The 25,689-nt window shown below is 42.0% G+C and overlaps 2 protein-coding genes across 5 annotated transcripts in view; both read right to left on the reverse strand.

Annotated features, from left to right (window-relative positions):
• The window catches only part of LOC135506889 (uncharacterized), a 29,539-nt gene extending 19,707 nt beyond the window's left edge, over nucleotides 1–9,832 (reverse strand). For 3 of the 4 annotated variants that reach the window (XM_064926311.1, XM_064926314.1, XM_064926313.1), the window contains exons 1-4: nucleotides 9,393–9,832; nucleotides 6,647–6,709; nucleotides 6,038–6,168; nucleotides 5,526–5,669 (exon numbers count right to left, since the gene is read on the reverse strand). In XM_064926311.1, coding sequence (XP_064782383.1) covers nucleotides 5,526–5,669; nucleotides 6,038–6,168; nucleotides 6,647–6,709; nucleotides 9,393–9,645 — 591 coding nt within the window. In that variant the 5' untranslated portion in view covers nucleotides 9,646–9,832. The remainder of the gene's footprint in view (nucleotides 1–5,525; nucleotides 5,670–6,037; nucleotides 6,169–6,646; nucleotides 6,710–9,392) is intronic. The other variant, XM_064926312.1, reaches the window with a different exon arrangement.
• A 9,916-nt stretch (nucleotides 9,833–19,748) lies between these two features.
• Nucleotides 19,749–22,695, reverse strand: LOC135506909 (zinc finger protein 69 homolog). The gene is made up of 3 exons (XM_064926338.1): nucleotides 22,437–22,695; nucleotides 21,925–22,055; nucleotides 19,749–21,743 (listed from the first exon to the last, which is right to left on the reverse strand). The coding sequence occupies exons 1-3, from the start codon at nucleotides 22,693–22,695 to the stop codon at nucleotides 20,481–20,483; spliced, it is 1,653 nt and encodes a 550-aa protein (XP_064782410.1). The 3' UTR covers nucleotides 19,749–20,480.
• Nucleotides 22,696–25,689: the final 2,994 nt, after the last annotated feature.

The raw sequence follows: 25,689 nt of genomic DNA on the forward strand, positions 1-25,689 counted from the left end.
GTCGGTGGCACAGGAAATACTGCTCACCCCAGACTAGGCCCTAATCCACAACACTCATTTACATTTACATTTAAGTCATTTGGCAGACGCTCTTATCCAGAGCGACTTACAAATTGGTGAATTCACCTTATGACACTCGAAAGAGAAAGCAATGTAGAGGCCGACATGCGGCTACCCAGATGTATGATCACTGGAGAACAAACTGGATGAGCTTCGTTCGAGACTATCCAACAAACAGGACCTGAACAACTGTAATTAATATCCTATGTTTCTCTGAAACTTGGCTGAACAAGGACATGGATAATATTCTAGTGGGTTTTTCTATGCATCGGCAGGACAGAACAGCAGCATCGGGTATGCACAAAGGGGGTGGTGTGACTCTTTGTTAACAACAGCTGGTACGCAATCTCTAATATTAAGGAAGTCTCGCCTGAGTTAGAATACCTCACGATAAGCTGTAGACCAGAGCTCTCCAACCCTGTTACTGGAGAGCTACAGTCATGTAGGTTTTTTGCTTCAACACTAATCTACCTGATTCTAATAATTAGTTGGTTGGTAATCTCAACCGGTGTTAGTTGCAGCTGAGGTTGGAGCAAAAACCTACAGGATTGGAGACCAGGTCTGCCCAACCCTCTTCCTGGAGATCTACTGTCCTGTAGGTTTTCAGTCCAACCCTAATTTAGTGCATCTGATTCAGCTAGTTAAGGTCTTGTTGAGCAGCTAATAAGTAGAATCAGGTGTGGACTGAAAACCCACAGGATGGTAGATCTCCAGGAAGAGGGTTGGCAGCCCTGCTGTAGACCATACTACACTGAACAAAAATATAAACACAACATGTAGTGTTGGTCCGATGTTTCATGAGCTGAAATAAAAGATCCCAAGAATGTTCCATTTAAAAAGAAGCTTATTTCTCTCATGTTTTATTTACATCCCTGTTAGTGAGCATTTCTTCTATGCCAAGATAATCCATCCAATCGACAGGTGTTTTGCATATCAAGAAGATGATTAAACAGCATGATCTTTACACAGGTGCACCTTGTGCTGGGGGCAATAAAGGGCCACTCTAAAATGTGTAGGTTTGTCACACAACACAATGTCACAGATGTCTCAAATTTTGAAGGAGCGTGCAATTGATTTGCTGACTACAGGAATTTCCACCAGAGCAGTTGCCAGAGAATTTAATGTTAATTTCTCTACCCACGTGTATGGCGTTGTGTGTGTGCGTGAGCTGTTTGCTGATGTCAACGTTGTGAACAGAGTGCCCCATAGTGGAGTTGGGGTTATGGTATGGGCAGGTGTAAGGACAACGAACACAATTGCATTTTATGGATGGTAATTTGAATGCACAGAGATACAGTGATGAGATCTTGAGGCCCAGAGTGAGGCACATTTTTTTAAGGTATCTGTGACCGACATATGCATATCTGTATTCCCAGTCATGTGAAATCCATAGATTTGGGCCTGATGAATTTATTTAAATTGACGGAGTCAGTTATATGAACTGTAACACAGTAAAATGTTCGAAATAGTTGCATTTGTTTGTCCAGTAGATTTACCTTATCCATTATTTTCATAGCCATTTATGTACCATCTGTTGTGGAAATTACAAGATTATGTTATAATGCTTGTATTGCATTATAATTATTATATGTATCTGTCCGTCATGTAGGTTGAGAGGGGTGTATCTTGGCTATAAAAAGTTGTACTTTTGTGTTGTCATGTTAAATGGTTCATTAGAAATGGTGCATCATTGAAAGTCATTGCTAATGCGAAGCTCTTATTATTAAAGATGTAGTTTAAGTGTAACTCTGACTGGTGTGTGAAGTTTGTTTCTCCTCATTTGGTAATACAGAAATTAACCACCACGCAAACAAAGGCTCACCCAGACACTGTCCAATCAACAGTAGAGCTATAACCTACATTAATTCCCATCAGATAGTGTCCTGCTTATGCTATAACCTATTAATGCATATGGGACTTTGCATGGTACACCTCAATTTATGATGAACCCCATTACCTACCTAGGTCCTATTCCATCTGTAGCCTCTGCTTCCAGGCCGGTGAGATTAAAGCCTAGTGGAGCTTAGCTGGTTAGGACACATTAGTGTAGGCTATATTCCTATGAAGGCATATAACGTTTTTATAGGCTATACATTATTATAGTCATCCACTTCGTCACAAGTGTTTTGAATCGAGCATGAAGGACCAGCGGTTAGCAAAAAATCTTGAGGCTCATGGTGAAAGTGCACTATTGGTTTAGAGTCAATCGATTTTGCAGTGTGTGCTGCCGAGAAGTGATGATGATAATGGTTGCCTACATGACTGCTACTAGACAAATCCATAAGGCTCTTGTTTTGTTCTTATGATGTATGATAAATGCACATGTTGTAAGGACCTTATTTCAATTTTTCCATAAAAGCACATGGATGTGTGTGAAACTGAAACAAAAACGCAGGATTTTGACATATGTGAAAATGTCTAACGTTAGTAGTAGCTAGTAGCCTAGTCAAGGATGCGTCAATGCAATATTGGCACAGAAGATTTTGTTACAGACCAGAGGAACAAAAGCAAACCTTGAATTTGTAGGTTTATAATATTCCTTAAGTGGCCAAGCTTGACCTATTTTAAGAAATAATATTGGTTGGGGGATTTAAAGTATGATCTTTATAGATCTTATGAAGAATTTGTTACAGGATATAATCTGCCACCTGGTGAGATAAGCATAGGGCTAACGTGTGCCATGTTATCTGATGGGACCAGTGCTCCATTCACTACGTTTTTTACATTCTGGAACGTACAGTTGAACGGAACGATGCTGTACTGAAGGACCAGTTAAAAAACGAGGAAGGGTTGGGTTGTGGAACGCCGTCAGCATGGCCACTGCCCTTTTAAATAAGTCACTCATTGCTTCAAGCCACACCCACCAAACAGTCTGTTACAACGTACAATAACGTTTTTGGGAAACGTGTCATTCAGTACAAAGTGTTTAGCGTTCAAGCGAACTGAATGCACCTCAGCTACAATTCAGCGTTCTGTCACGTGCAAATCAATCAATTGGCTGATACGCATTTTGAGCCAGAGAAACTTAAATGGTTGCTTATGTTCGCAAGTATGCATGTTTACCTATCCCCACTATATTTGAGTCCTATACTGTAGTTACAGAACGACTTCATTCTTGTTAAACCCATCATGGTGGCCATAAATATGTGGTTAAGTCAAACCTAACTAAACTATGTTGACGTGTACAGTAGGCGTTTGTTAGTGTGTGGTAATGTGTAGGTATATTTAGTAAGTGTATATTGGTTATAAAGCTCTGTCGGGTTTATACAGAATAGGGTGACTTAAGTCTGTGTGATGTGTACAAAAGAGAATCTCAACAAAAGTCAGACTTAAGTCCCATTTTGTGTTTATTAAACAAACAAGTTTTAAATACACCATTATGAAAACCACACAGGTTGTCTCAACTACAGAGCTACATGAACCTGATGAATTGCATTCATTTTCACAAAAGGGGGAAGAAAATTGGGGGGAAAAATTAAGTAGTTCAATGGAAGTCATGAAAGAAGCATTAGGTTTATACGTCTTATACAGTGAGTGTACAAAACATTAGGTACGCCTGTTCTCTGCTACCGCACAGCAAGCGGTAGCAGAGCACCAAGTCTAGGTCCAAAAGGCTTAACAGTTTCTACCCCCAAGCCATGACTCCTGAACAGCTAATCAAATGGCTACCCAGTCTATTTGCACCCACTCTTTTACTCTGTTTATATATCTATGCAGTCACTTTATCTCTACCTACATGTACATATTACCTTGACTAACCTGTGCCCCCGCACTGGTTAGTAACAGCCTCGCTACTGTTATTTTACTGCTGCTCTTTAATTATTATTTGTTATATAAAAGTGTTTACTTAACCAACAATGCAGTTAAGAAAAATAAGTGTTAAGGTCTACATTACACCTGTTGTATTTGGCGCATGTGACAAACACAATTTGATTTGACCTTCCTAATATTGAGTTGCACCCCATTTTACCCTCAGAACAGCCTCAATTCGTTGGGGCATGGACTCCACAAGGTGTCGAAGGAATTCCACAAGGATGCTGGCCCATGCTGACTCGAAGGATTCCCACTGTTGTGCCAAGTTGGCTGGATGTCATTTGCATCCAGTGTTCAAAGGCACTTCAATATTTTGTGTTGCTAATTCACCCTATGAATGGCGCACATACACAATCCATGTCTCAATTGTCCCAAGGCTTAATAATCCTTCTTTAACCCGTCTCCTTCCCTTCATCTACACTAATTGAAGTGGATAAAACAGGTGACATCAATAAGGGACCATAGCTTTCACCTGGTCAGTCCATGTCATGTGTTCCTAATGTTTTGTACACTGTGTATATTCCAATGTCTGGGCCTTGCACTTCTAACGCTCTTAGTTGTTGCAGAAATTGAAAGTCTATCTTCAATGTGGCTTTGATCTAGAAGCTATCAAATGGAATGATTACTTTCTATGTTAGAGTGGAATGGGTTTTTTCCTGATGTATTCTGAGGTAGCTCCTCTCTGAGAACCTCTTCCCGCAGTGCGTACAGGCAAACGGCCTCTCTCCCGTGTGGACCTTCAGGTGCCTCTTCAGTTTGTCCTGGCGGGAGAACCTCTTCTCACACTGGGGGCAGCTGTAAGGTTTTTCCCCTGTGTGGACCCTCTGGTGCCGCTTCAGGGTGCCAGCCTCGGTGAAGCGCATGTGGCACTGGGTGCAGCTGAATGGTTTCTCTCCTGTGTGGACCCTCTGGTGGATCTCCACCTTCTGGGGGCAGCTGAAGCCTTTGTTACAGAACATGCAGAGGAACCGTTTCTCTTTACTATTGCCTGATGTTGCTCCCCCTCCCCAAGCCTGGGTTTTATCCCTGTTTGAGTTCAATACCTGATCGAAAAGGATGTGGCCGTGTGAATCAGAAGACCCCATCGACGTGGACACAGGGTTGCGCTCTCTGAGCGTGTGTAAAGGGGAGTGGGTCGCAACATTTGGATTTGTCTCTAAGCTTTCCCTGTAGTCTAAGAAATCTCTGCCCTGCGAGTGGCCTTCTCTTAGGTGATCTGCATTCCATGTGGGAGGGACATCACCCTCCAATTTCACAGTCACTTCATCTATGACCAGCCCCTCCCCTTTCTTATCTAAGTACCCTTCAGAGTATACGCTACTACTGTACTGGTTCCAGTCCCCTATAGACAGATCTGCCTGTGTCTCTAAACCCAAGGGCATGTTGAGGTCCTCTGGGTCCTCTGTAGTGTAAGAACAAGTAGGATCATCACCACCAGTATCTAACGTGTCTCGATCCCCACGGGAATGAACGGGCCTCTGGCTCTGGTGAAATACCGGTAAATAGTCTGAGCTGGAAGCAGGAGGACAGACCAGTTTCCCCAGACCGGGGTCTGATATGTGGTCATGTCCTGTATGTAAGAGACTGTGAGTTACAGTTAAAGTCTTGGTGTCTGTCTTTGACTTGAGGACGGCGGTCAGCGTTCCACTGACCTCTGTGATGCTGCGTCGAGTCCTGGGCTGAGCTGCGGCGGTAGTAGGGTCCTCGACTCCAGTCTGAATGTCTCTCCTGTGCCGTGGGTCCTCCTCTCCTTCAGACCCCTCTAGCTTCACCCCGGGACCTGCAGCCTCTGCAGACTAACAAGAAGAGAGAAGGTTATTACCGGTACATGAGTAGAATTGGATAACAATGTCTTAGGGAAGTCTCACAAGCTCCCCTTTGGCAGATGTACATGTGAATGGCTGAAGGGTGCCTTTCCGAAATGAATGGGCCACATTTGATTTACAAAGTAGCTGTAATGCAACACTAAATGAAGCCAGGGCTCTCCAACCTTGTCCTTGGAGAGATACCCTTCTGTAGGTTCACGCCAACCCCAGATCTAAGTAACCTGATTCAGCTTATTGACCAGCTAATTATTAGAATCCGGTGCGCTAGATTAGGGTTGGAGTGAAAACCTACAGGACTGCAGCCACCCAGGAATAATGTTGGAGAGCCCTGCACTGACCTCTATCACGATAACATGCTGGGTTGAGGTTCCACTCCCCTCATCAACTGTAATTGGTTGGTCATCTCTCCATGTATTGTGTCCCACTGGCTTCACAAAGCTCCTGTGACCTCCAGTGAGATGTCCTTCACCTGAGAGCAAGATTGGGGAAAAGAGGTGGTTGGGTTAACTACTGTGGTATAGACCTCTTTCTGTGTTTGCAAACAATGCCACAAAAGCGATGCGTGCAATTTGATTACTGAACACGTGGGAGTTTTCAGAATACACAAACATACAATTATGAAATATGTAAATATTTTTATTTCACACTACTTTTGGATCATAATTGGATTTTAAGCCTTGTATGAATGTCCTGTTTAAAGGCCCAGTGTAGTCAAAAATAGTATTTTGCTTTGTGTTATATATATATATATATATACATACATACATACACACACACACACACAGTACCAGTCAAAAGTTTGGACACCTACTCATTCAAGGTTTTTTTTTCTTTATTTTGACTATTTAATAGTGAAGACTATGAAATAACACATGGAAACACGTAGTAACCAAAAAAAGGGTTCAACAAATCAAAATGTTTTATTTGGGATTCTTCAAAGTACCCACCCTTTGCCTTGATAGCTTTGCACACTCTTGGCATTCTCTCAACCAGCTTCATGAGGTAGTCACCTGGAATGCATTTAAATTGTGCCGTTAAGTTCATTTCTGGAATTTATTTCCTTCTTAATGTGTTTGAGCCAATGAGTTGTGTTGTGACAAGGTAGGGGTGGGTATACAGAAGATGGTCTTTTACCAAAAATAGGACTAAGTCCATATTATGGCAAGAACAACTCAAATACGCAAAGAGAAACAAGTCTTTAAGACATGAAGGTCAGTTAACCTGGAAAATTAAGAACTTTGAACGTTTCTTCAGGTGCAGTCGCAAGAATCCTCAAGTGCTATGATGAAACTGCTCTCATGAGCACTGCCACAGGAAAGGAAGACACAGAGTCACCTCAGAGGATAAGTCCCGCAGAGGATAAGTTCATTACAGTTACCAGCCGAAAGAAATTCTTCACAGCATTCAACAGACATCTCCACATCAACTGTTCAGAGGAGAGCGTGTGAATCAGGCCTTCATGGTCAAATTGCTGCAAAGAAACCACTGCTTGGGCCAATAAACACGAGCAATGGCCATTAGACCAGTGGAAATCTGTCCTTTGATCTGACGATTCAAAATGTGAGATTTTTGGTTCCAAACGCCATGTCTTTGTGAGACGCAGAGTAGGTGAATGGATGATCTCCACATGTGTAGTTCCCACCGTGAAGCATGGAGGAGGTGGTGTGATGGTGCATTGCTGGTGACACGGTCTGTGATTTATTTAGAATAAGGCACACTTAACCAGCATGGCTACCACAGCATTCTGCAGCAATACACCATCCCATCTGGTTTGCGCTTAGTGGGACTATCATTTGTTTTTCCAACAGGATCATGACCCAAAACACACCTCCAGGCTGTGTAAGGGCTATTTGACCAAGAAGGAGAGTGACGGAGTGCTGCATCAGATGACCTGGCCTCCACAATCCCCCGACCACAACCCAAATGAGATGGTTTGGGATGAGTTGTACTGCAGTGTGACGGAAAAGCAGCCAACAAGTGCTCAGCATATTTGGGAACTCCCAAGACTGTTTGAAAATAATTATTAATGAAGCTGGTTGAGAGAATGCCAATAGGGTGCAAGGCTGTTTGAAGAATCTAAAATATATATTTTGATTGAACTTTTTCTATTATTCCACAATGTAGAAAATAGTCAAAATAAAGAAAAAGCCTTGAATGAGTAGGTGTCCAAACTTTTGACTGGTACTGTATATCCACACTGAGGTTAGAATGGTACTGTAAAATTGTGAAAATTATGATAATCCCTTTTACTGTAAGAGCTGTTTGAAAAGACCGTCTGAAATGTTCAGCCTGTTTTGGTGGGATGGAGTTTTGGCCTGCATGGTAACATTAGTCAAAGTAAAGATTAACCCATTGTGAATGTAATATTGTTTTTGTGCATCTCTGAGCGATATTCTATCCATTCCCTGCATATTTTCATGTGCATCTGAGCTATTGCCATTCAAGCAGGCAGGAATTCGACCAGTATGATAAAGCCGCTGTTACTCCACTGGAAGTTAATAGGACTACGACTTTTAGATTGCGAAATCTTATATCATGCATGTCAGATTTCAATACTGTAAGATGTAAATGCAGGAGGTTGTCTTCGCTCAAATTTGTAATTTAACAGAGGGTCTACCAAATGTATCCTATTTGTCTGCCTCTTCAGTTCTGTGTGCGTTGCATGGTGCCGATGTTTATGTCAGACTCCACTCTGAGGCACAACGATCTGCAGGTTTAACAAAGTGAGATTGTAGACTCCTAAAATGATAGTAAACTGTAAAATTGCCTAAACAAACTGCACTAACTACTTCACATGATATTGACTTTGATATTATTGTGTGTAGCTACATTTACTAGCTAGCTACCTAGCTAGCCAGCCCATAGAGAGAGCATTGCATTTTGAGTTTTGTAGTCCACTTGAGCTGTAACAGATTTCCACAAGGATTTTCATATGTTGCTACCAATCTTATTATAATGGAAAAATGAAACATTTGTTCACAAATATTGTTCTCACATATTAAATTATAGGAATGAGTGGTTTTGGGTGGATTTTTCCTTTAGACCAATCTGAAGTGGAGTTCCAAACCGCTTTGCCAATAACACATTTTCAGTTTCTCTCCCCACCCCGACAGTCCTGGCAAAATCCTTGCTTGAGAAATTGCTCTTTACTAAGAATATATTTTTTATCATTTCAAATTAAAACAATCACAGCAAGGTACTTAATTGTTACACAGAAATGATTTGATATGATTTGATATTAAGATAACTGCATTACACGTTTTCAAAACACTTCAAACAGTAAAATGGCTCTTTGGCTAACTTTACTACAACAGATATCAATGAGCGTTAGCGTTCTAGCTAACAAGTGATGCATCCAAAATAGATATTTTACAAAGATATCAACCAAATATATATTTAGTGTCTGGTCAAACTATAATATAAACATTGTAAGCATCACCAAAATATATGGTTTTGGTTACAACAACTATGAACGTTTATTCGTGGCAGCGGCGCTAACTGCTTTAATTCTTTATCCAAAAGTCTCGCGCATCTGGTTAGAATACGATAGTGTCTTTGCGCAAGATGGGTAGCTAAGTAATAATGGGAATTTTTCGATACTATCCAAAAACTGACCAATACCCAATTATTGGTAAGACATCTGAACACATGGGAAACCGGGCGACAGCAGCCTCGGCCTTCTGCAAAATGTACCTCTTGCCATTCCTCTGTATCGCTCGAGGATCTTGGCACTACTGGGACGGCGTTCCCGTGCCACCTTCAGTTCCAGTAGCTGTAGCTTCCTCCGCAATGCCCTGTTTTCTTTCTGGCTTTGAGTTATTTCCAAACGAAACACTGCATAGTCGTCGTCTACGAGTTTACAAATCTCTGCCACGGCTGTATTCGCTAGAACCTCCATGATGGAGGCTATTTGAGTGTGGAAAACCATATCGTTACAGTTAGCCATTCTTAGCAGCTAGCTAAATACCATTACCTTGATGACAATATATCAACAAGTGCTTTCTCAAACACGAATTAAACACTACTTGGGGGTAAATATGTGATGCTGGGAAGTTAAATATGTCATATTTTGAGTTCCCCGGTGTTAACAAACGCCTAAATAACTAAAACGTTAAGTGGCTAAATTATTATTGGTCACTGTTCACTTCCGTTTAAGGATCTTATTGGTTGGCTTCATAGTTAAAGGGTGCGGTTAAATGAAAATCATGCGCGCTGTTCTTTGAATTACGGTACTGCTTATTACACATCATATTTCCTATGATCAGTATCTTTCAAACGCAGAGCAGACTTGTTTATAAAGAACAGTGTGTTAGCAAGTATATTGTAGAATACAATGAATTACTTGATTCCATTTACATCACATCAGTAAGGTAAATATTCAGCTGGGCCGTATTAATGTGTTTTTTATTATATTCACTACGCCGATTCTGTTGCAAAACGTTTCTCAAATGGAACGAAACGGAGGGACCTACATTGACTGTAAAAAGAATGGGGACATACCTGCATTTGTCCATTAGAAACTCTCGTTTTATTTGCACAACTGTTTGGACTAATGATTTCAACCCTGTCCTTGTTCTAGCCTGGGTTTACTGTCTCTAAAAACGGTGACATGGTGACGTACATCAGTATAAAAACAGCCAACAGTGTGTGGCTGAATAAGTCAATTGCTTAGTGGCAATGTTTGCTACAGCCATGGGGGATTCATATCAATAATACACACAACAAATTTAGGAGATGTACAGTACATGGGACATTTTGATTTTCAAAACACTTGGACCATAGTAATAAATAGCTTTTGCTTGGATTGTATTACAAAACATACGAGACATGTAAGCTATGCCTTCTAATGTATTTCCAAGCACTTGCATACCACTATCTGACATCATTGAAGCACGCAACGTCACACTTATTGAGAATGAATCAAAGTCTGCCGCCAGGAGGAGCAAGGGGAAAACCTGAAGGAGGGGGAGTAGAAGGAGAGGAGGAATGATTGGTAGAATCACTGCTATTTCATTATTAAATGGAGATCTCTCAACAATTATTCTCATTCGCATTGATAGTAGTTTGTGACAAATATCAAAACTAAGCAGGGCTTGGCTTGGTTAAAACCCAAGATGGGAGACCAAAGGCATAGCTGTATTTAATAAAACTGTCCAGTAGGAAGTGTTACCCATCCTTAACCATAAACTCATACCTGAACATGTATATACAAATATTGTATTTTTCTTATAGTAATTGTCCGTTTTTTATATGACATAAAAACAATGTGAAACTATAGAGAAGCATTGATTTTGTAGAGGTTGCATTATCAGACATAAGTCTCTTATTATTGGTTTATTCATACTCCTTGACTTATTCCACATCTTATTGTGTTACACCCTGAATTCAAAATGTATTAAAGATATTTTTTTCCTCACCCATCTACACACAATAACCCATAATAGCAAAGTGAAAACATGTTTTTAGAATTGTTTCAAATGTATTTAAAATTAAATACAGATATGTCATTTACATAATTATTCACATCTCTCAGTCAATTCATATTAGAATCACCTTTGGCAGTCATTACAGCAGAGTCTTTCTAGGTAAGTCTCTAAAGCCATGCTCACATTGGCAGTTTGAAATCAATCAAATCACATTTCTTTGCATATCCATTAGAATCTGTTATATTTCCTGTATTCTGAACAGCCAAAAAGTACATGGAATCTGATATTTCAAGCCACATTTCGTAGGTGGTTTGAAGGTAGTCGGATACAAATCTGATTCCTGGCCATTTGACAGTTCAGACACGTCGCATCTGATTACTTTCCCTCAAATGGTTTTTAGACTGTTATTTGGCATATCTTGTTGCTTGCTGGCTGCTCTGACAATTTGACAAACACATGTGGTATGTTAGCTAACTAGCTTGTTCATTGTTTACATACAAATAAGTGAATGTGCTAAAAAGCTAAACAGCTATGTAAACTAGCTAGTTGACTGCTGGGGCTCGCCAAAAAAGGACTCGTTTTGAAAGTTGGATCATCTTATCCTTTGAGGCTTTAAATGTGTTCTTACACTATGATTTTGAACATTCAAAACAACTTGGAAACGTCCTTGGCAAGCATTGTTGTCACCTTAGCTTGCTACATCAGCACAGGCACCACTACCAATCAGCCTACACCACTGCACATACACCCGTTGTTACTATTACAAATAGTGTAGCCATGTCAGCAAATGACTGCTGTCTGAACACACATACATCCAATTTGGTCAATTGTAACTTGCTGTTTGGACAGTCAGTAGTTGAAAAAGGATTTGAAAAACAAAACTGATTTGAGCGTTAAGGCCTGCAGTGTGAACAAGCTTAAGAGCTTTGCACACCTGGTTTGTACAATATTTGCACATTATTCTTTAACAAACTCTTCAACCAAGTTGTTGTTGATTTAAGTCAAAACTAACTAGGCCACTCAGGAACATTCAATGTTGTTTTGGTAAGCAACTCCAGTGTATATTTGGCCTTGGGTTCTAGGTTGTCTTGCTGAAAGGTACATTTGTCTGTTGGAAAGCAGACTGAACCAGGTGTTCCTCTAGGATTTTTTCTGTGCTTAGCTCTTCCGTTTCTTTTTATCAACAAAAAAACTCTAGTCCTTGCCAATGACAAGCATACCCATAACATGATGCAGCTACCAACATGCTTGAAAATATGAAGAGTTGTACTCAGTGATGGGTTGTTGGATTTTCCCCTAATGTAACGCTTTGTATTCAGGACAAAAAGTTAATTTCTTTGCCACATTTTTAGCAGTTTTCCTTATTTTCCTTATTGCAAACAGGATGCATGTTTTGGAATATTTTTATTCTGCACAGGCATCCTTTTCACTCTGTCAATTAAGTTAGTATTGTGGAGTAACTACAATGTTGTTGATCCATCCTCAGTTTTCTCATATCACAGCCATTAAACTCTCAACCGTTTTAAAGTTGGAATCATGGTGAAATCCCTGAGCGGTTTCCTTCCTCTCCGGCAACTAAGTTAGGAAGGACACCTGTATCTTTGTATTGACTGGGTGTATTGATACACCATCCAAAGTGTAATTAATAACTGCACAATGCTCAAAGGAATACTGCTTTTTACATTTTTACCCATCTACCAATACTTGCCTTTTATTTGAAAGGTATTGGAAAACCTCCTTGGTCTGGTCTTTGTGGTTGAATCTGTGTCTGAAATTCATTGCTCGATTGAGAGACCTAAACAAATAATTGTGTGGGGTACAGATATCAGGGTGTCAGTCAAAAATCATGTTTAACACTATTACTGCATACAGAGTGATTCCATGCAACATGTGACTTGTTAAGCACATGTTTACTCCTGAACTTATTTAGCCATAACAAAAAGGGTTGAAAACTTATTGACGGAAGACATGTAATCTTTTTAATTTCATTAATTTATAAAAATGTGTAAACATAGTTCCACTTTGACATTGTGGTTTATTGTGTGTAAGGCCAGTGACAAAAAAAATCAATTTTAAATTCAGGCTGTAACACACCAAAATGTGGAAAAAGTCAAGGGTTGTGTATACTTTCTGAAAGCAATGTAAGAAACTCTTTACTGTACACACAGAAACATATAATAAAATGTTAATCACAGTCAAGCCAAACTCTAACACTGTGATTCAAGTACCTAATGATATGGAGAAAATTGAGTTTATTAAAATGGCCATATGTGTTTATTCTATAAGGGCACGATGCAGACACAGGAGGCAAATGGTTTGAGTCTCTGATATTTATTATAATCCAAGGTGTAGGCATGAGAATGGTCATGGACAGGCAAAAGATCAAAACCAGGTCAGAGTCCAGAAGGTACAGAACGGCAGGCAAAATGGTCAGGTAGGTGGGTTCAGAGTCAATGCAGGCAAGGGTAAAAAAAAAGCAGGAGAACAGGTGAAAAGACCACACTGGTTGACTTGCCAGGTCTTCTTGTTTGTCAACAGAAAAGCAGGGAACACATGAATAAGTACCAAGGGACTAATGGGAAAACAGGTGACACCTGAAGGTGGGTGGAGACAATCACAAAGACAGGTGAAACAGATCAGGGTGTGACAGATTCAATAAGTAAGTATCATGTTCTGGTTTGACTGATAAGGGTTCCTCAGTTCCTGCAATTATACAAAAATAACCAAGTCAGTCAGCACAGAGTCAATTTTGTATTTCATTTCAACAAAATGGTTGCTCGGTTGAGGGACCTTACAAAGTGAGGGACCTCAATCTACTTGTCACAAATTATTATACTTCTCTCACTGGTAACACTTGACATTTTCTGTAAATTATGGTACCCTCGCTTTAATAAAATACATTTTAGAATACTTTAAAAAAGGTTCAACATTATGTTACACACAGCTTCACTACTTTATCCCAAGTAAACATGAATTAAGGCACATTCATCTCATTATAAAACACCAGCATCAAACAACAGGACAAGGTTGTCACTTTTCATCAGTGAAGCATTTTTACAGACACCATCTCATCAACCAACACCATATAATTGACTCTGCCTCATCACACTCATTCTTTCCTCAGTTCACCTCATCCAGTTCTCTATACATCCAAAATAATTAAACAAAAACAACTAGTACTACATATTACACTATTCATGGGCTGTGTGCATTTTCTGCTGGAATATCACGAGGTTGCTCCTCTCTGAGAACCTCTTCCCGCGATGCATACAGGTGAACAGCCTTTCTCCTGTGTGGACATACAGGTGCATTTGCAGCTGTTGCTGGAGGGAGAACCTCTTCTCACACTGGGGACAGGTGTTGGATTTCTCCTCTGTGTGCAACAATACCATTGTTGTCATCAATCGCTCACCAAGTGCCCTTTGAGTTCCTCAATGAACTTGACACCTTGATAAACTAATTTTCTGATAATGGCTCACCGCTCTTTGTACTGGGTGACTTCAACCTCCCGATGTCTGCCTTCGATTTAATTTCTTTACAACTCTTTCTTTCCCCTCCCTTTGACATCACCCTTTCCCAGTCCCTCCCACTCAACAAGGCATGCAATACACTTGACCTCATATTTACTAGAGGCTGTTCACCTACAAATCTCACGGCAACCCCCTTCCAGGTCTCTGACTACTTTGTTTCCTTTTCTATCTCCCTCTCCTCCAACCCTAGTCACTCAGCCCCTACCTAGATGGTCAAGCGCTGTCGCAATCTTCTCACTCTCCCACAACTCACTCCTCTTCTATCATCTCTCCCTTCTGCTAAATCCTTTTCCCTCCTGACTCTTGATTCTGCCTCGTTGACCCTTACTATCCTCCCTTTCCGCATTCTATGACTCGCACTGACCCTTTTCCTCCTGGAAGACTCGGTCCTTTCCTTCTGCTCCGTGGCTGAGTGACTCATTGCGTGCTTAGAGAACAGATCTGTGGGCAGCTGAGCGAAAATAGAGGAAAACTAAACTTCCGGAGGACCTATCATCCTTTCACTTCCTCCTCTTACTCTGTATCCACTGCAAAAGCCACTTTATCACTCTAAATTTCAAGCTTCTGCATCTAACCCTAGGAAACTATTTTCCACCCTCTCCTCCATCCTTAATTGTCCACCCCCTCCCTTGCTGCGGATAACTTTGTCAACCACTTTGAAATGAAGGTTGATGACATCCGCTCCTCATTCACTCAGTCTATTAAGTCCACTGCTCCCACTCACACAGAACTACCCTACTCCTTGACCTCTTTCTCCCCTCTCTCTCCAGATGAAATTCTGCGACTAGTGAGGTCCGGCCGCCCAACAACCTGCCCGCTCAACTCCCTTCTCCAGACCATCTCTGGAGACCTCACTTCCCTCATCCCTGACCACTGGCTGTGTCCCCTCTTCACTTCAAAATGGCCAGAGTCGTCACATCCTCAAGAAACTGACACTCGACCCCTCAGACGTAAAACTACAGACCGGTATTCCTTATTTTCTTTCCAAAACACTAGTGTGCTGTCTCTGACGAACTCTCTCGCTGTCACTCAACCGAGACTGCTCTTCTCTGTGTCACGGAGGCTCTCTGCACTGCGAAAGTTGACTCTCTCTTCTCTGTTCTCATCATCCTTGATCTATGCACTGTCTTCGACACCGTCTGGACAACACCGTCTGGACTACTCTCTGACAGCGGGCTCGCCGCTTGTGCTATCAAATCCTTATAAAGAACACTGCAGCAGGCCTGGTGTTCAACCTTCACAAATTCTCCCATGTCACACCACTCCTCTGCATACTCCACTGGCTTCCAGTCTAATATCGCATCCACTACAAGACCATGGTACTTGCCTATGGAGCAGAAAGGTGAACTGCCCCTCCCTACCTTCAAGCTATGCTCAAACCCTACACCTCAACCTGAGTACTCTGTTCTGCCACCTCTGGTCTCTTGGCCCTCCCACCCTTACGGGAGGGCAGCAACCAATCAGCCCATTCCAAGCTCTTCTTTGTCCTGAAACCCAAATGGTGGAACCAGTACAGGGCTTAAAATGTAGTTTTTGGACCACAAGCCACAGTGACAGGTAGATTTAAAAAATGTACCAGGCACTCTGATTTTTTACCATTACATTTTTTTCCACCTTTATTTAACCAGGTAGGGTAGTTGAGAACAAGTTCTCATTTGCAACTGCGACCTGGCCAAGATAAAGCAAAGCAGTTCGACACATACAACAACAGAGTTACACATGGAATAAACAAGCATACAATCAATAATACAGTAGAAAAGTCTATATACAGCATGTGCTAATGAGGTAGGATAATGGAGGTAAGGCAATAAATAGGCCATGGTGGCAAAGTAATTACAATATAGCAATTAAACACTGGAATGGTAGAATGTGCAGAAGATGAATGTGCAAGAAGAGATACTGGGGTGCAAAGGAGCGCAATAAATAAATACAGTATGGGGATGAGGTAGATTGGATGGGCAATTTACAGATGGGTTATGTACTGGTGCAGTGATCTGTGAGCTGGTCTGACAGCTGGTGCTTAAAGCTAGTGAGGGAGGTAAGAGTCTCCAGCTTTAGTGATTTTTGCAGTTCGTTCCAGTCATTGGCAGCAGTCAACTGGCAGGAAAGGCAGCCAAAGTAAGAATTAGCTTTGGGGGTGACCAGTGAGATATACCTGCTCGACCGCGTGCTACGGGTGGGTGCTGCTATGGTGACCAGTGAGCTGAGATAAGGTGGGACTTTACCTAGCAGAGACTTGTAAATGACCTGGAGCAAGTGGGTTTGGCGACGAATATGAAGCGAGGGCCAGCCAACGAGAGCATACAGGTCGCAGTGGTGGGTAGTATATGGGGCTTTGGTGACAAAACGGATGGCACTGTGATATACTGCATCCAATTTGTTGAGTAGTGTTGGAGGCTATTTTATAAATGACATCGCCGAAGTCGAGGATCGGTAGGATGGTCAGTTTTACAAGGGTATGTTTGGCAGCATGAGTGAAGGATGTTTTTTTGCGAAATAGGAAGCCAATTCTAGATTTAATTTTGGATTGGAGATGTTTAATATGAGTCTGGAAGGAGAGTTTATAGTCTAACCAGACATCTAGGTATTTGTAGTTGTCCACAAATTCTAAGTCAGAACCGTCCAGAGTAGTGATTATGGACGGGCGGGCAGTGATCGGTTGAAGAGCATGCATTTAGTTTTACTTGCATTTAATAGCAGTTGGAGGCCACGGAAGGAGAGTTGTATGGCATTGAAGCTCGTCTGGAGGTTAGTTAACACAGTGTCCAAAGAAGGGCCAGAGGTATACAGAATGGTGTCGTCTGCGTAGAGGTGGATCAAGGAATCACCAGCAGCAAGAGCGACATCATTGATGTATACAGAGAAGAGAGTCGGCCCGAGAATTGAACCCTGTGGCACCCCCATAGAAACTGCAAGAGGTCCAGACAACAGGCCCTCCGATTTGACACACTGAACTCTGAGAAGTAATTGGTGAACCAATCGTTTGAGAAACCAAGTCAGTTGAGTGTGCCAATAAGAATGTTGTGATTGACAGAGTCGAAAGCCTTAGCCAGGTCGATGAAATATGGCTGCACAGTAATGTCTCTTATCGATGGTGGTTATGATATCGTTAAGGACCTTGACCGTGGCTGAGGTGCACCCATGACCAGCTCTGAAACCAGATTGCATAGCGGAGAAGGTACGGTGGGATTCGAAATGGTCGGTAATCGGTTTGTTAACTTGGCTTTTGAAGACATTAGAAAGGCATGGTAGACTAGATATACGTCTGTAGCAGTTTGGGTCTAGAGTTCCCCCCTTTGAAGAGGGGGATGAGCGCGGCAGCTTTCCAATCTGTGGGAATCTCAGACGATACGAAAGAGGTTGAACATGCTAGTAATAGGGGTTGCAAGAATTTCGGCAGATAATTTTAGAAAGAGAGGGTCCAGATTGTCTAGCCCAGCTGATTTGTAGGGGTCAGATTTTGCAGTAGCAGAATCAAAGTAATGTTGAAAAACAACCGAGCTTGTGAACAAAACAGTGTAAATAGCCAAGAAACACGAGGACAAAGTCTCACTTTGTAGACTTTTGAGTAAATTAGACACTTTTATGCCTGTGTGCAGCGCCTCTAAAAATGAATCTCTCAGCACTTCAGTCAGTGCACACAACTCCCCAGCCAGGCAGTGTTTCTGCGCGAGTTGGGATATAGGATTCCTATTTCTTTGTGCGATTAGCAACTATGAAACAAAATAGATCTGCTCATACTTGATGTTTGACTATTTTTATTTGTAAATGTAATGCTGGCCCTGGAAATTGACCACTCGCCAACGTGGCAGGTGAAATAGAAAATCTTACCCGCCAATACCTAAATCTACCGGTGTAGCAGGTGTTAATTTTATGCCCTGAACCAGCTTTGTCCTGAAGCTAGGCCAGCAGAATCCTTGCCCATCTTCCCGAAAACATCTGAAACTCTACCTCTTCAAAGAGTATCTTAAACAATCCCACCGCATCCCCCCTCCACTATGTCGCCTCTGGTCCTGGCCTGCTTGCTGATGTGCTTTGGGCCCTTGGCTGCACCGGTCTGGGAATCGAAGATGGCATCGCATTGAAGCTCTATTACTGTATGTAGGTTATATGTATTTCTCCCTTACCTTGCTCCCCCATCTTTAGTCCACTCAGCAGATCAATACTCATTGGTCAGTCATCTATTGTCTCCTCTTTGACCAGCAGCAGATCAGGCTTCCCATCCCCCATGTCTACTGACTGTAAGAGATACAGAGTGAGAGGATGTGGGATCAAGAAATCTGATATGAGCACCCTGCTATGGAACATATTCTGTTTGGAAAATAAGGGGTTGCTATGAGTATTATGCAAACATGGTAGTTGATTTGGAAAAAGTGATAGATGATTTGATTACTTGACACTCTTTAATGGTTTGATAATTCAAAAGCATGGTCCCATATCCGCAAAGAGTCTCAGAGTAGAAGTGCTGATCAAGTATCAGGTCCCCACCTGTCTACATAGTCTTATTCATAATTATCTAAAAGGCAAATCTGATCTTAGATCAGCATTTCTACTCTGAGTTGCTTTGTGGATATTGGATCTGACTTAATACCATGCAGACAATTGTTTACAGTGGCTCACCTCAGTGTGACTGTGTGTGTTTCCTCTGTGGGTTCAGGAGGAGGTGTAGTCTAGACCTCACACCCTCCTCCTCCTGGAAGAGAGGTGATACAGATTACACAGACATACACTCCCTCAGGTACGTACACACAGATAAACACTCTTTCAACATGGAGTGTTTACCCACCCCCACTACGTTTGAGTCCTATACTGTAGTTACAGAATGACTTCATTGTTGTTAAACCCATCATGGTGGACATAAATATGATGTTGTGGGTAAAAGTAAGTTGGCTATGATAAATCAAAAGTCATCAGACAAACCTGAAAACTATTTTGACATATACAGTAGGTGTTTGTTAATGTGTGGGTAAGTCTGCCTATATTAAGTAAGTCTATAATGGTTATAAAGCACTGTCGGGTGCATGCAGAATAGGGTGATGGGATGTGATGTATATTAAAGAGAGTCTCAATGAGTCTTAGAATGAAAAGTCTAATTTTGTGTTTATTAAACATGAACAAGTGTTAAGGTGGCAATCCAGTCTCCTTTTCACCTCATTTAACAGTGGATTTACTTAAAAGGCACATCTCAATAGGTGGTCCAGGACATAGCACAAGTGGGTGGGCTTTCCTCTTTTGTTCACTAGGCAGATGGTATCGCAACTTCCTATCAAACCAACTCCTTGAATGCCCTACTCCTTGAAGTTTGCAGTTGTGTTCCAAAAAACTTTTGCTCAAAACATTTTTTTTTATTTAGACTTGTATTTATACTTGGGATATCACTTTACAACAGAAAAAGTTCAATCCCGGGAGGAAGTCGTTAAATACACCATATGAAAACCACACATACACGTCTCAACTAAACCTCTGCATGAAGTGAATAAACTGCATTCATTTTCTCATTAAGAGTGTCTTGGGGGAAAAAAATAGTAGTTGAATGGAAGTAATGAAACAGGCATTTGTGAACATCATATCCTACACAGTACAAACACTATGTAACAGACTTGTTTAGGGTTATACAGTATATCATACAGTATTATACAATGTATCACAATGTCCGATTGCAATATTCTACTCAGGTATATTAAACACTGAAATCTGTTACTCTCATTATTCCAAATGCACCTGTGGGTCTTTTCAGTTGACAACAATGACAATTAATCTTTGTCTTTAATAAAGGGTAGGATCTAAACATCAGAAGCTATCGATTGGAATGGTAACTTTATATTTTATAGAGTGGAATGTTTTTTCTGCTGGTGTATCCTGAGGTAGCTCCTCTCTGAAAACCTCTTCCCGCAGTGCGTACAGGCAAATGGCCTTTCTCCCGTGTGGACCTTCAGGTGCATCTTCAGGTGACCAGCCTGGGCGAAGTGCATGGGACACTGGGTACAGCTGTAGGGTTTTTCCCCTGTGTGGACCCTCTGGTGCCTCTTCAGGTCACCAGCCTGGGCAAAGCACATGGGACACTGGGTACAGCTGAAGGGTTTCACTCCTGTATGGACCCTCTGGTGCCTCTTCAGGTTGCCAGCCTGGGCGAAGCACATGTGACACTGGTTACAGCTGAAGGGTTTCACCCCTGTGTGGACCCTCTGGTGGATCTCCACCTTCTGGGGGCAGCTGAAGCCTTTATTACAGAACCTGCAGAGGAACCGTTTCTCTTTACTACCGCCTAATGTTTCTCCCTCTCCCAGAGCCTGGGCTCTAGCCCTGTCGTTTGATTTCAATACCTGATCGAAAAAAACGCGGCCGTGTGAATCGGAAGGCCCCATCGACGTGGACACTGGGTCGTGATCCCTGAGTTCGTGTAAAGGGGAGTGGGTCGCAACATTTTGATTTGTCTCTAAGCTTCCCCTGTAATTTAAGAAATCTCCGCCCTGTGAGTGTCCGTCTCCTCTGTGACTATCTGCATTCCATGTGGGAGGATCGTCGCCCTCCACTTTCACAGTCACTTCCTCTACAACCAGACCCTCCCCTTTCTCATCTAGGCACCCTTCCGAGTATACACTACTACTGTACCGGTTCCAGTTCCCTCTAGACAGATCAGTGTGTGTCTCTAAACCCAAACGCATGTTGCCAGGGTCCATCTCTGTAGCGTAAGAACAAGACGGATCATTGCCAATCTCTGATGCGTCACCTGAGTCCGGATGGGAATTAACAGACATCATGCTTGGGTTACCGTAAAGTAAATACTCTGAACCGGGAGCAGGAGGACAGCCCAGTGGCCCCAGCCCCAGTCGCTCTGGGTCTGATCTGTGGTCAGATCCTGTGTGTAAAAGCCTTTGTGTTACAGTTAAAGTCTCTGTGTCTGTCTCTGACTTGTGTCTGTCTCTGACCTCCGTGACGCTGCGTTGGTTCCTGGGCTGCACTGTGGTGGGGTCCTCCGTGGCTACAGAGTGCACTTCAGCCGCTCTAGTCTGGATGACTCTGCTGTGACGTGGGTCCTCCTCTCCTTCAGACCTCTCCTGCTTGACCCCAGGACCTGCATCTGCAGACTGACACAAGAAGAGATGAGGTTATTACTTAAATTGGATAATGTCGTAGGGAAGTCAAACAAGCTCCCCTATGGTAGATGTGCATGTACGGAAGTCAATAGCTGAAGAAAGCCTTGCTGAAATTAATGGGCTATTGATTTAGCAAAAATTAGCATTTTTTATGTAACACTATTACACTAACCTCTATCTCGATAATGTGCTGGGTTGTGATTCCACTCCCCTCATCAACAGTGATTGGTTGGTCATCTCCCCATGTATTGTGTCCCCCTGGCTTCACAAAGCTCCTGTGGCCTTTAGGGAAATGTCCTTCACCTGTGAGAGTGATTGAGGGAAAGATGGGGTTAAGTTCAGTACTGTCAATGCTATATTGTACCCTATTGACACTGTCTAGAATTGGCAACGATTTTAAGGTAACACTTCTCATAACTTCTTGATATACTATTTATTTATTGATGTTTTATGTTCATTGTTTTCATTGAGTAAATAATAGGAAATGCAGCACATCAAGAATCTGATTAGAATATGATAGTGTCTTTGCGCAAGATAGCTAAATAATCAGGGGCATTATTGCATACTATCCAACAACTGACCAAGACCCAATTCTGGGTAACATCTGAACACGTGCAGAACGAAGAGACGGGCACTGAGCTATATATGAACCGCGACAGGCCGCGTACCCTCGGCAGAATATACCTCTAGCCATTGCTCTGTACCGGTCGAGAATCTTGACACTATTGGGACGACTGGCTAGGACGCGCTCCCGTGCCATCTTCAGTTCAAATAGCTGTAGTTTCCTCCGCAATGCCCTGTTTTCTTTCTGGGTTTGAGTTATTGCCAAACGAAACACTGCATAGTCATCGTCTACGAGTTTACAGATCTCTGACACGGCTGCATTCGCTAGCATCTCCATAATGGAGGCTATTTGAGTGTGAAAAACCATACCGTCAGCCATTGTTAGCTAACGTTAGCAGCTAGCATTAACTAGTTATCCCCAATTCCTGTCTCCAACGTGTATTAAAGACTACATAGGGTAAGTATGTGATTCTGTGCTGTTAAATGAATCATTTTAAGTGCCATGGTGTTAATAAACACGCTAACGTGGAAATTGTTCTTCGTAATTTACTTCCGTTTACACAGAAGACAAATTATATTATTAGTAGGCGTCATAGAAGGGTGTGGCTAAATAAAGGGTCTGTGCGATGTTCTTGAATTACACGTAAAACCGAATCATGATCAGTATCTTTCACTAGTATCCACTAGTATCCACAGCCAAAGTCATAATTATGTCTAAAGCCTGCCTATTTCTACAATGTATCTGCTTAACATTTGATTTTAAAACGAACCTTAAATTAAAAAGCTCATTTGTTTTCATTCAATTGTATGATATAGCCAATTTTGACAATGGCCGTGGAATCTTTCATACGTTCGAAGAAAAATGAGGCCACGTTTTATTCTAAAGGATAAACAAGTACATAAAAAGTAAACATATCAGAAGGACATGATTTCTCATTAACAGATTTGATCACCTAATTATAGTACATAAAGGAACAGGTACCACCTGATTATGCAAAATAATGTTGGGAGGGACATTATATTTGTTGACTAGAACAAAGGTAAAAAAAAAAATTCAAAGGGGGAATATACAGTGGAAAGTATTCAGACCCCTTCACTTTTCACACATTTTGTTACTTTAGCCTTATTCTAAAATTGATTAAATTCATTATTTTCCTCAATCAACACACAATACCCCATAATGACAAAGCGAAAACAGGTTTTTAGACATTTTTTCAAATTTATTACAAACAAATACCTTATTTACCTTGTTTATTTACAAGTATTCAGCCCCTTTGCTATGAGACTCGAAATTGAGCTCCGGTGCATCCGATTTCCATTGATCATCCTTGATACGTTTCTACAATTTGATTGGACTCCACCTGTGGTAAATTCAATTGATTAGACATGATTTAGAAAGGCACACACCTGTCTATGTAAGGTCCCACAGTTGACAGTGCATGTCAGAGCAAAAACCAAGCCATGAGGTCGAAGGAATTACTCCTCAGTAAAAGGCACATGACAGCCCACTTGGAGTTTGCCAAAAGGCATCTAAAAGATTCTGACCATGAGAAACAAGATTCTCTGGTCTGATAAAATCAAGATTGAACACTTTGGCCTGAATGCCAAGCGTCACGTCTTGAGGAAACCTGGCTCCATCCCTACAGTTTTTCAGCAGCAGGGACTGGGAGACTAGTCAGGGTCGCGGGAAAGATGAACAGAGCAAAGTACAGAAAGATTCTTGATGAAAACCTGCTCCAGAGCGCTCAGAACCCCAGACTGGGGTGAAGGTTCACCTTCCAACAGGACAATGACCCTAAGCACACAGCCAAGACAACACAGGAGTGGCTTTGGTACAAGTCTCTGCATGTCCTTGAGTGGCCCAGCCAGAGCCCGGACTTCAACCCCATCGAACATCGCTGGAGACCTTAAAATAGCTGTGCAACAACGCCCACTATTCAACCTGACAGAGCTTGAGAGGATCTGCAGAGAAGAATGGGAGAAACTCCCCAAAATCAGGTGTGCCAAGCTTGAAGCTTCATACCCAAAAAGACTCGAGGCTCTAATCGCTGCCAAAGGTGGTTCAATAAAGTACTGAGTATAGGGTCTGAATACTTTTTGAATACACTGTTTTCATATAGTGTTAGACTTCAAGGACAGTGTTTCAGCTATGCCAGCACACCAAACAACAAATCTGTATTATGTAAGAATGTTAGCATACCCAGATGCTCAACTCTTAGAAATAAAAACTCTTAGCCCAGGACACTTCACATGATAACTATAATATTTCATCTAAAGAATTGCTACGATTTCTTCCCATTGTGGGCACACCTATGTCTAATGAGGTAACTCAGGAAGGAGAAGCTCTTGGAACATAGTTTGCATTTGAAGGGCCTCTCCTTGGTGTGAGCAGTCTGGTGCTGCTTCACATACCTTGCCTCAGCAAAGCTCTTCCCACATCTGGGGCAGGCATACGGCTGGTCAGCGTCTGTCCTATTGCTTGGCCTCTTAATTTCTGACCCTATGACACCAGAGGAGGTAGAAGCAGGAGCCACCACCATTAGGTGGTTAGTCTTTGAGCTCCCTCCTTGACCTCTAGCCATTGTTTGGGTGTTGTTGGGATTGTGTGCTGTGTGCTACCATCACCGGGGTCTCCCACCACTCTCCATGAAGGCTGAAGCACAGGAAGACCTGCTCTGTTCATCATGGATACTGTGTTGTTTGTATCATAGGAACAGGAGGTTCTATCTCTATCAGCCCCAAGCCCTGCTTCATCCCTGCACTGAGACTGTGAAGAGAAGGGTCTGGGCTGCAGACTGGATCCCTGACTGGAGCCTCTGTCTCTCTGATGACCACCAGGACTGAGGTTGTTCAGTCCACCTGTCCACTGGTTGTGTTCTGTGTAGTGGTGGAATCTCTGTTCCTCGTGGGTCGGTCCTGGTTCCGACTCGAGAAGGAAGATCGATGGCTCTTGACCCAGGGTGCTCGTTCCGGGTTTGTGACCAGCCATTTCAGAGGTCCACTCTCTCCTGCCAGCAACACCAGATATCAGCAGGTCCTCATGGACTACAGACTAAACACAAAGTGTACAAAAGAGCATATAAAAAGGTTCATATAAGAAACTCTGCTGTAGACACAGAAACATGACATATTATAAAATGTTAAACCACAGCCAAGCCTTTCTCTAACACTGTGATTCAAGTACCTAACAATATGGAGCCATTGGAGTTAATTTTTTAAAACATTTAAATTAAGTATATTGTTTTGGTTCGACTGAAATAAAGGAAACTCAGTCCCTGCAATAATACAAAAATAACCAAGTCAGTCAGCAGAGTCAACTTTGTATTTTATTTAAACAAAATGGTAATACTCACAATGTAAAGTACAATACTTT

Source organism: Oncorhynchus masou, chromosome 20 (genome assembly GCF_036934945.1).
Source record: "Oncorhynchus masou masou isolate Uvic2021 chromosome 20, UVic_Omas_1.1, whole genome shotgun sequence".
Taxonomy (NCBI): domain Eukaryota; kingdom Metazoa; phylum Chordata; class Actinopteri; order Salmoniformes; family Salmonidae; genus Oncorhynchus; species Oncorhynchus masou.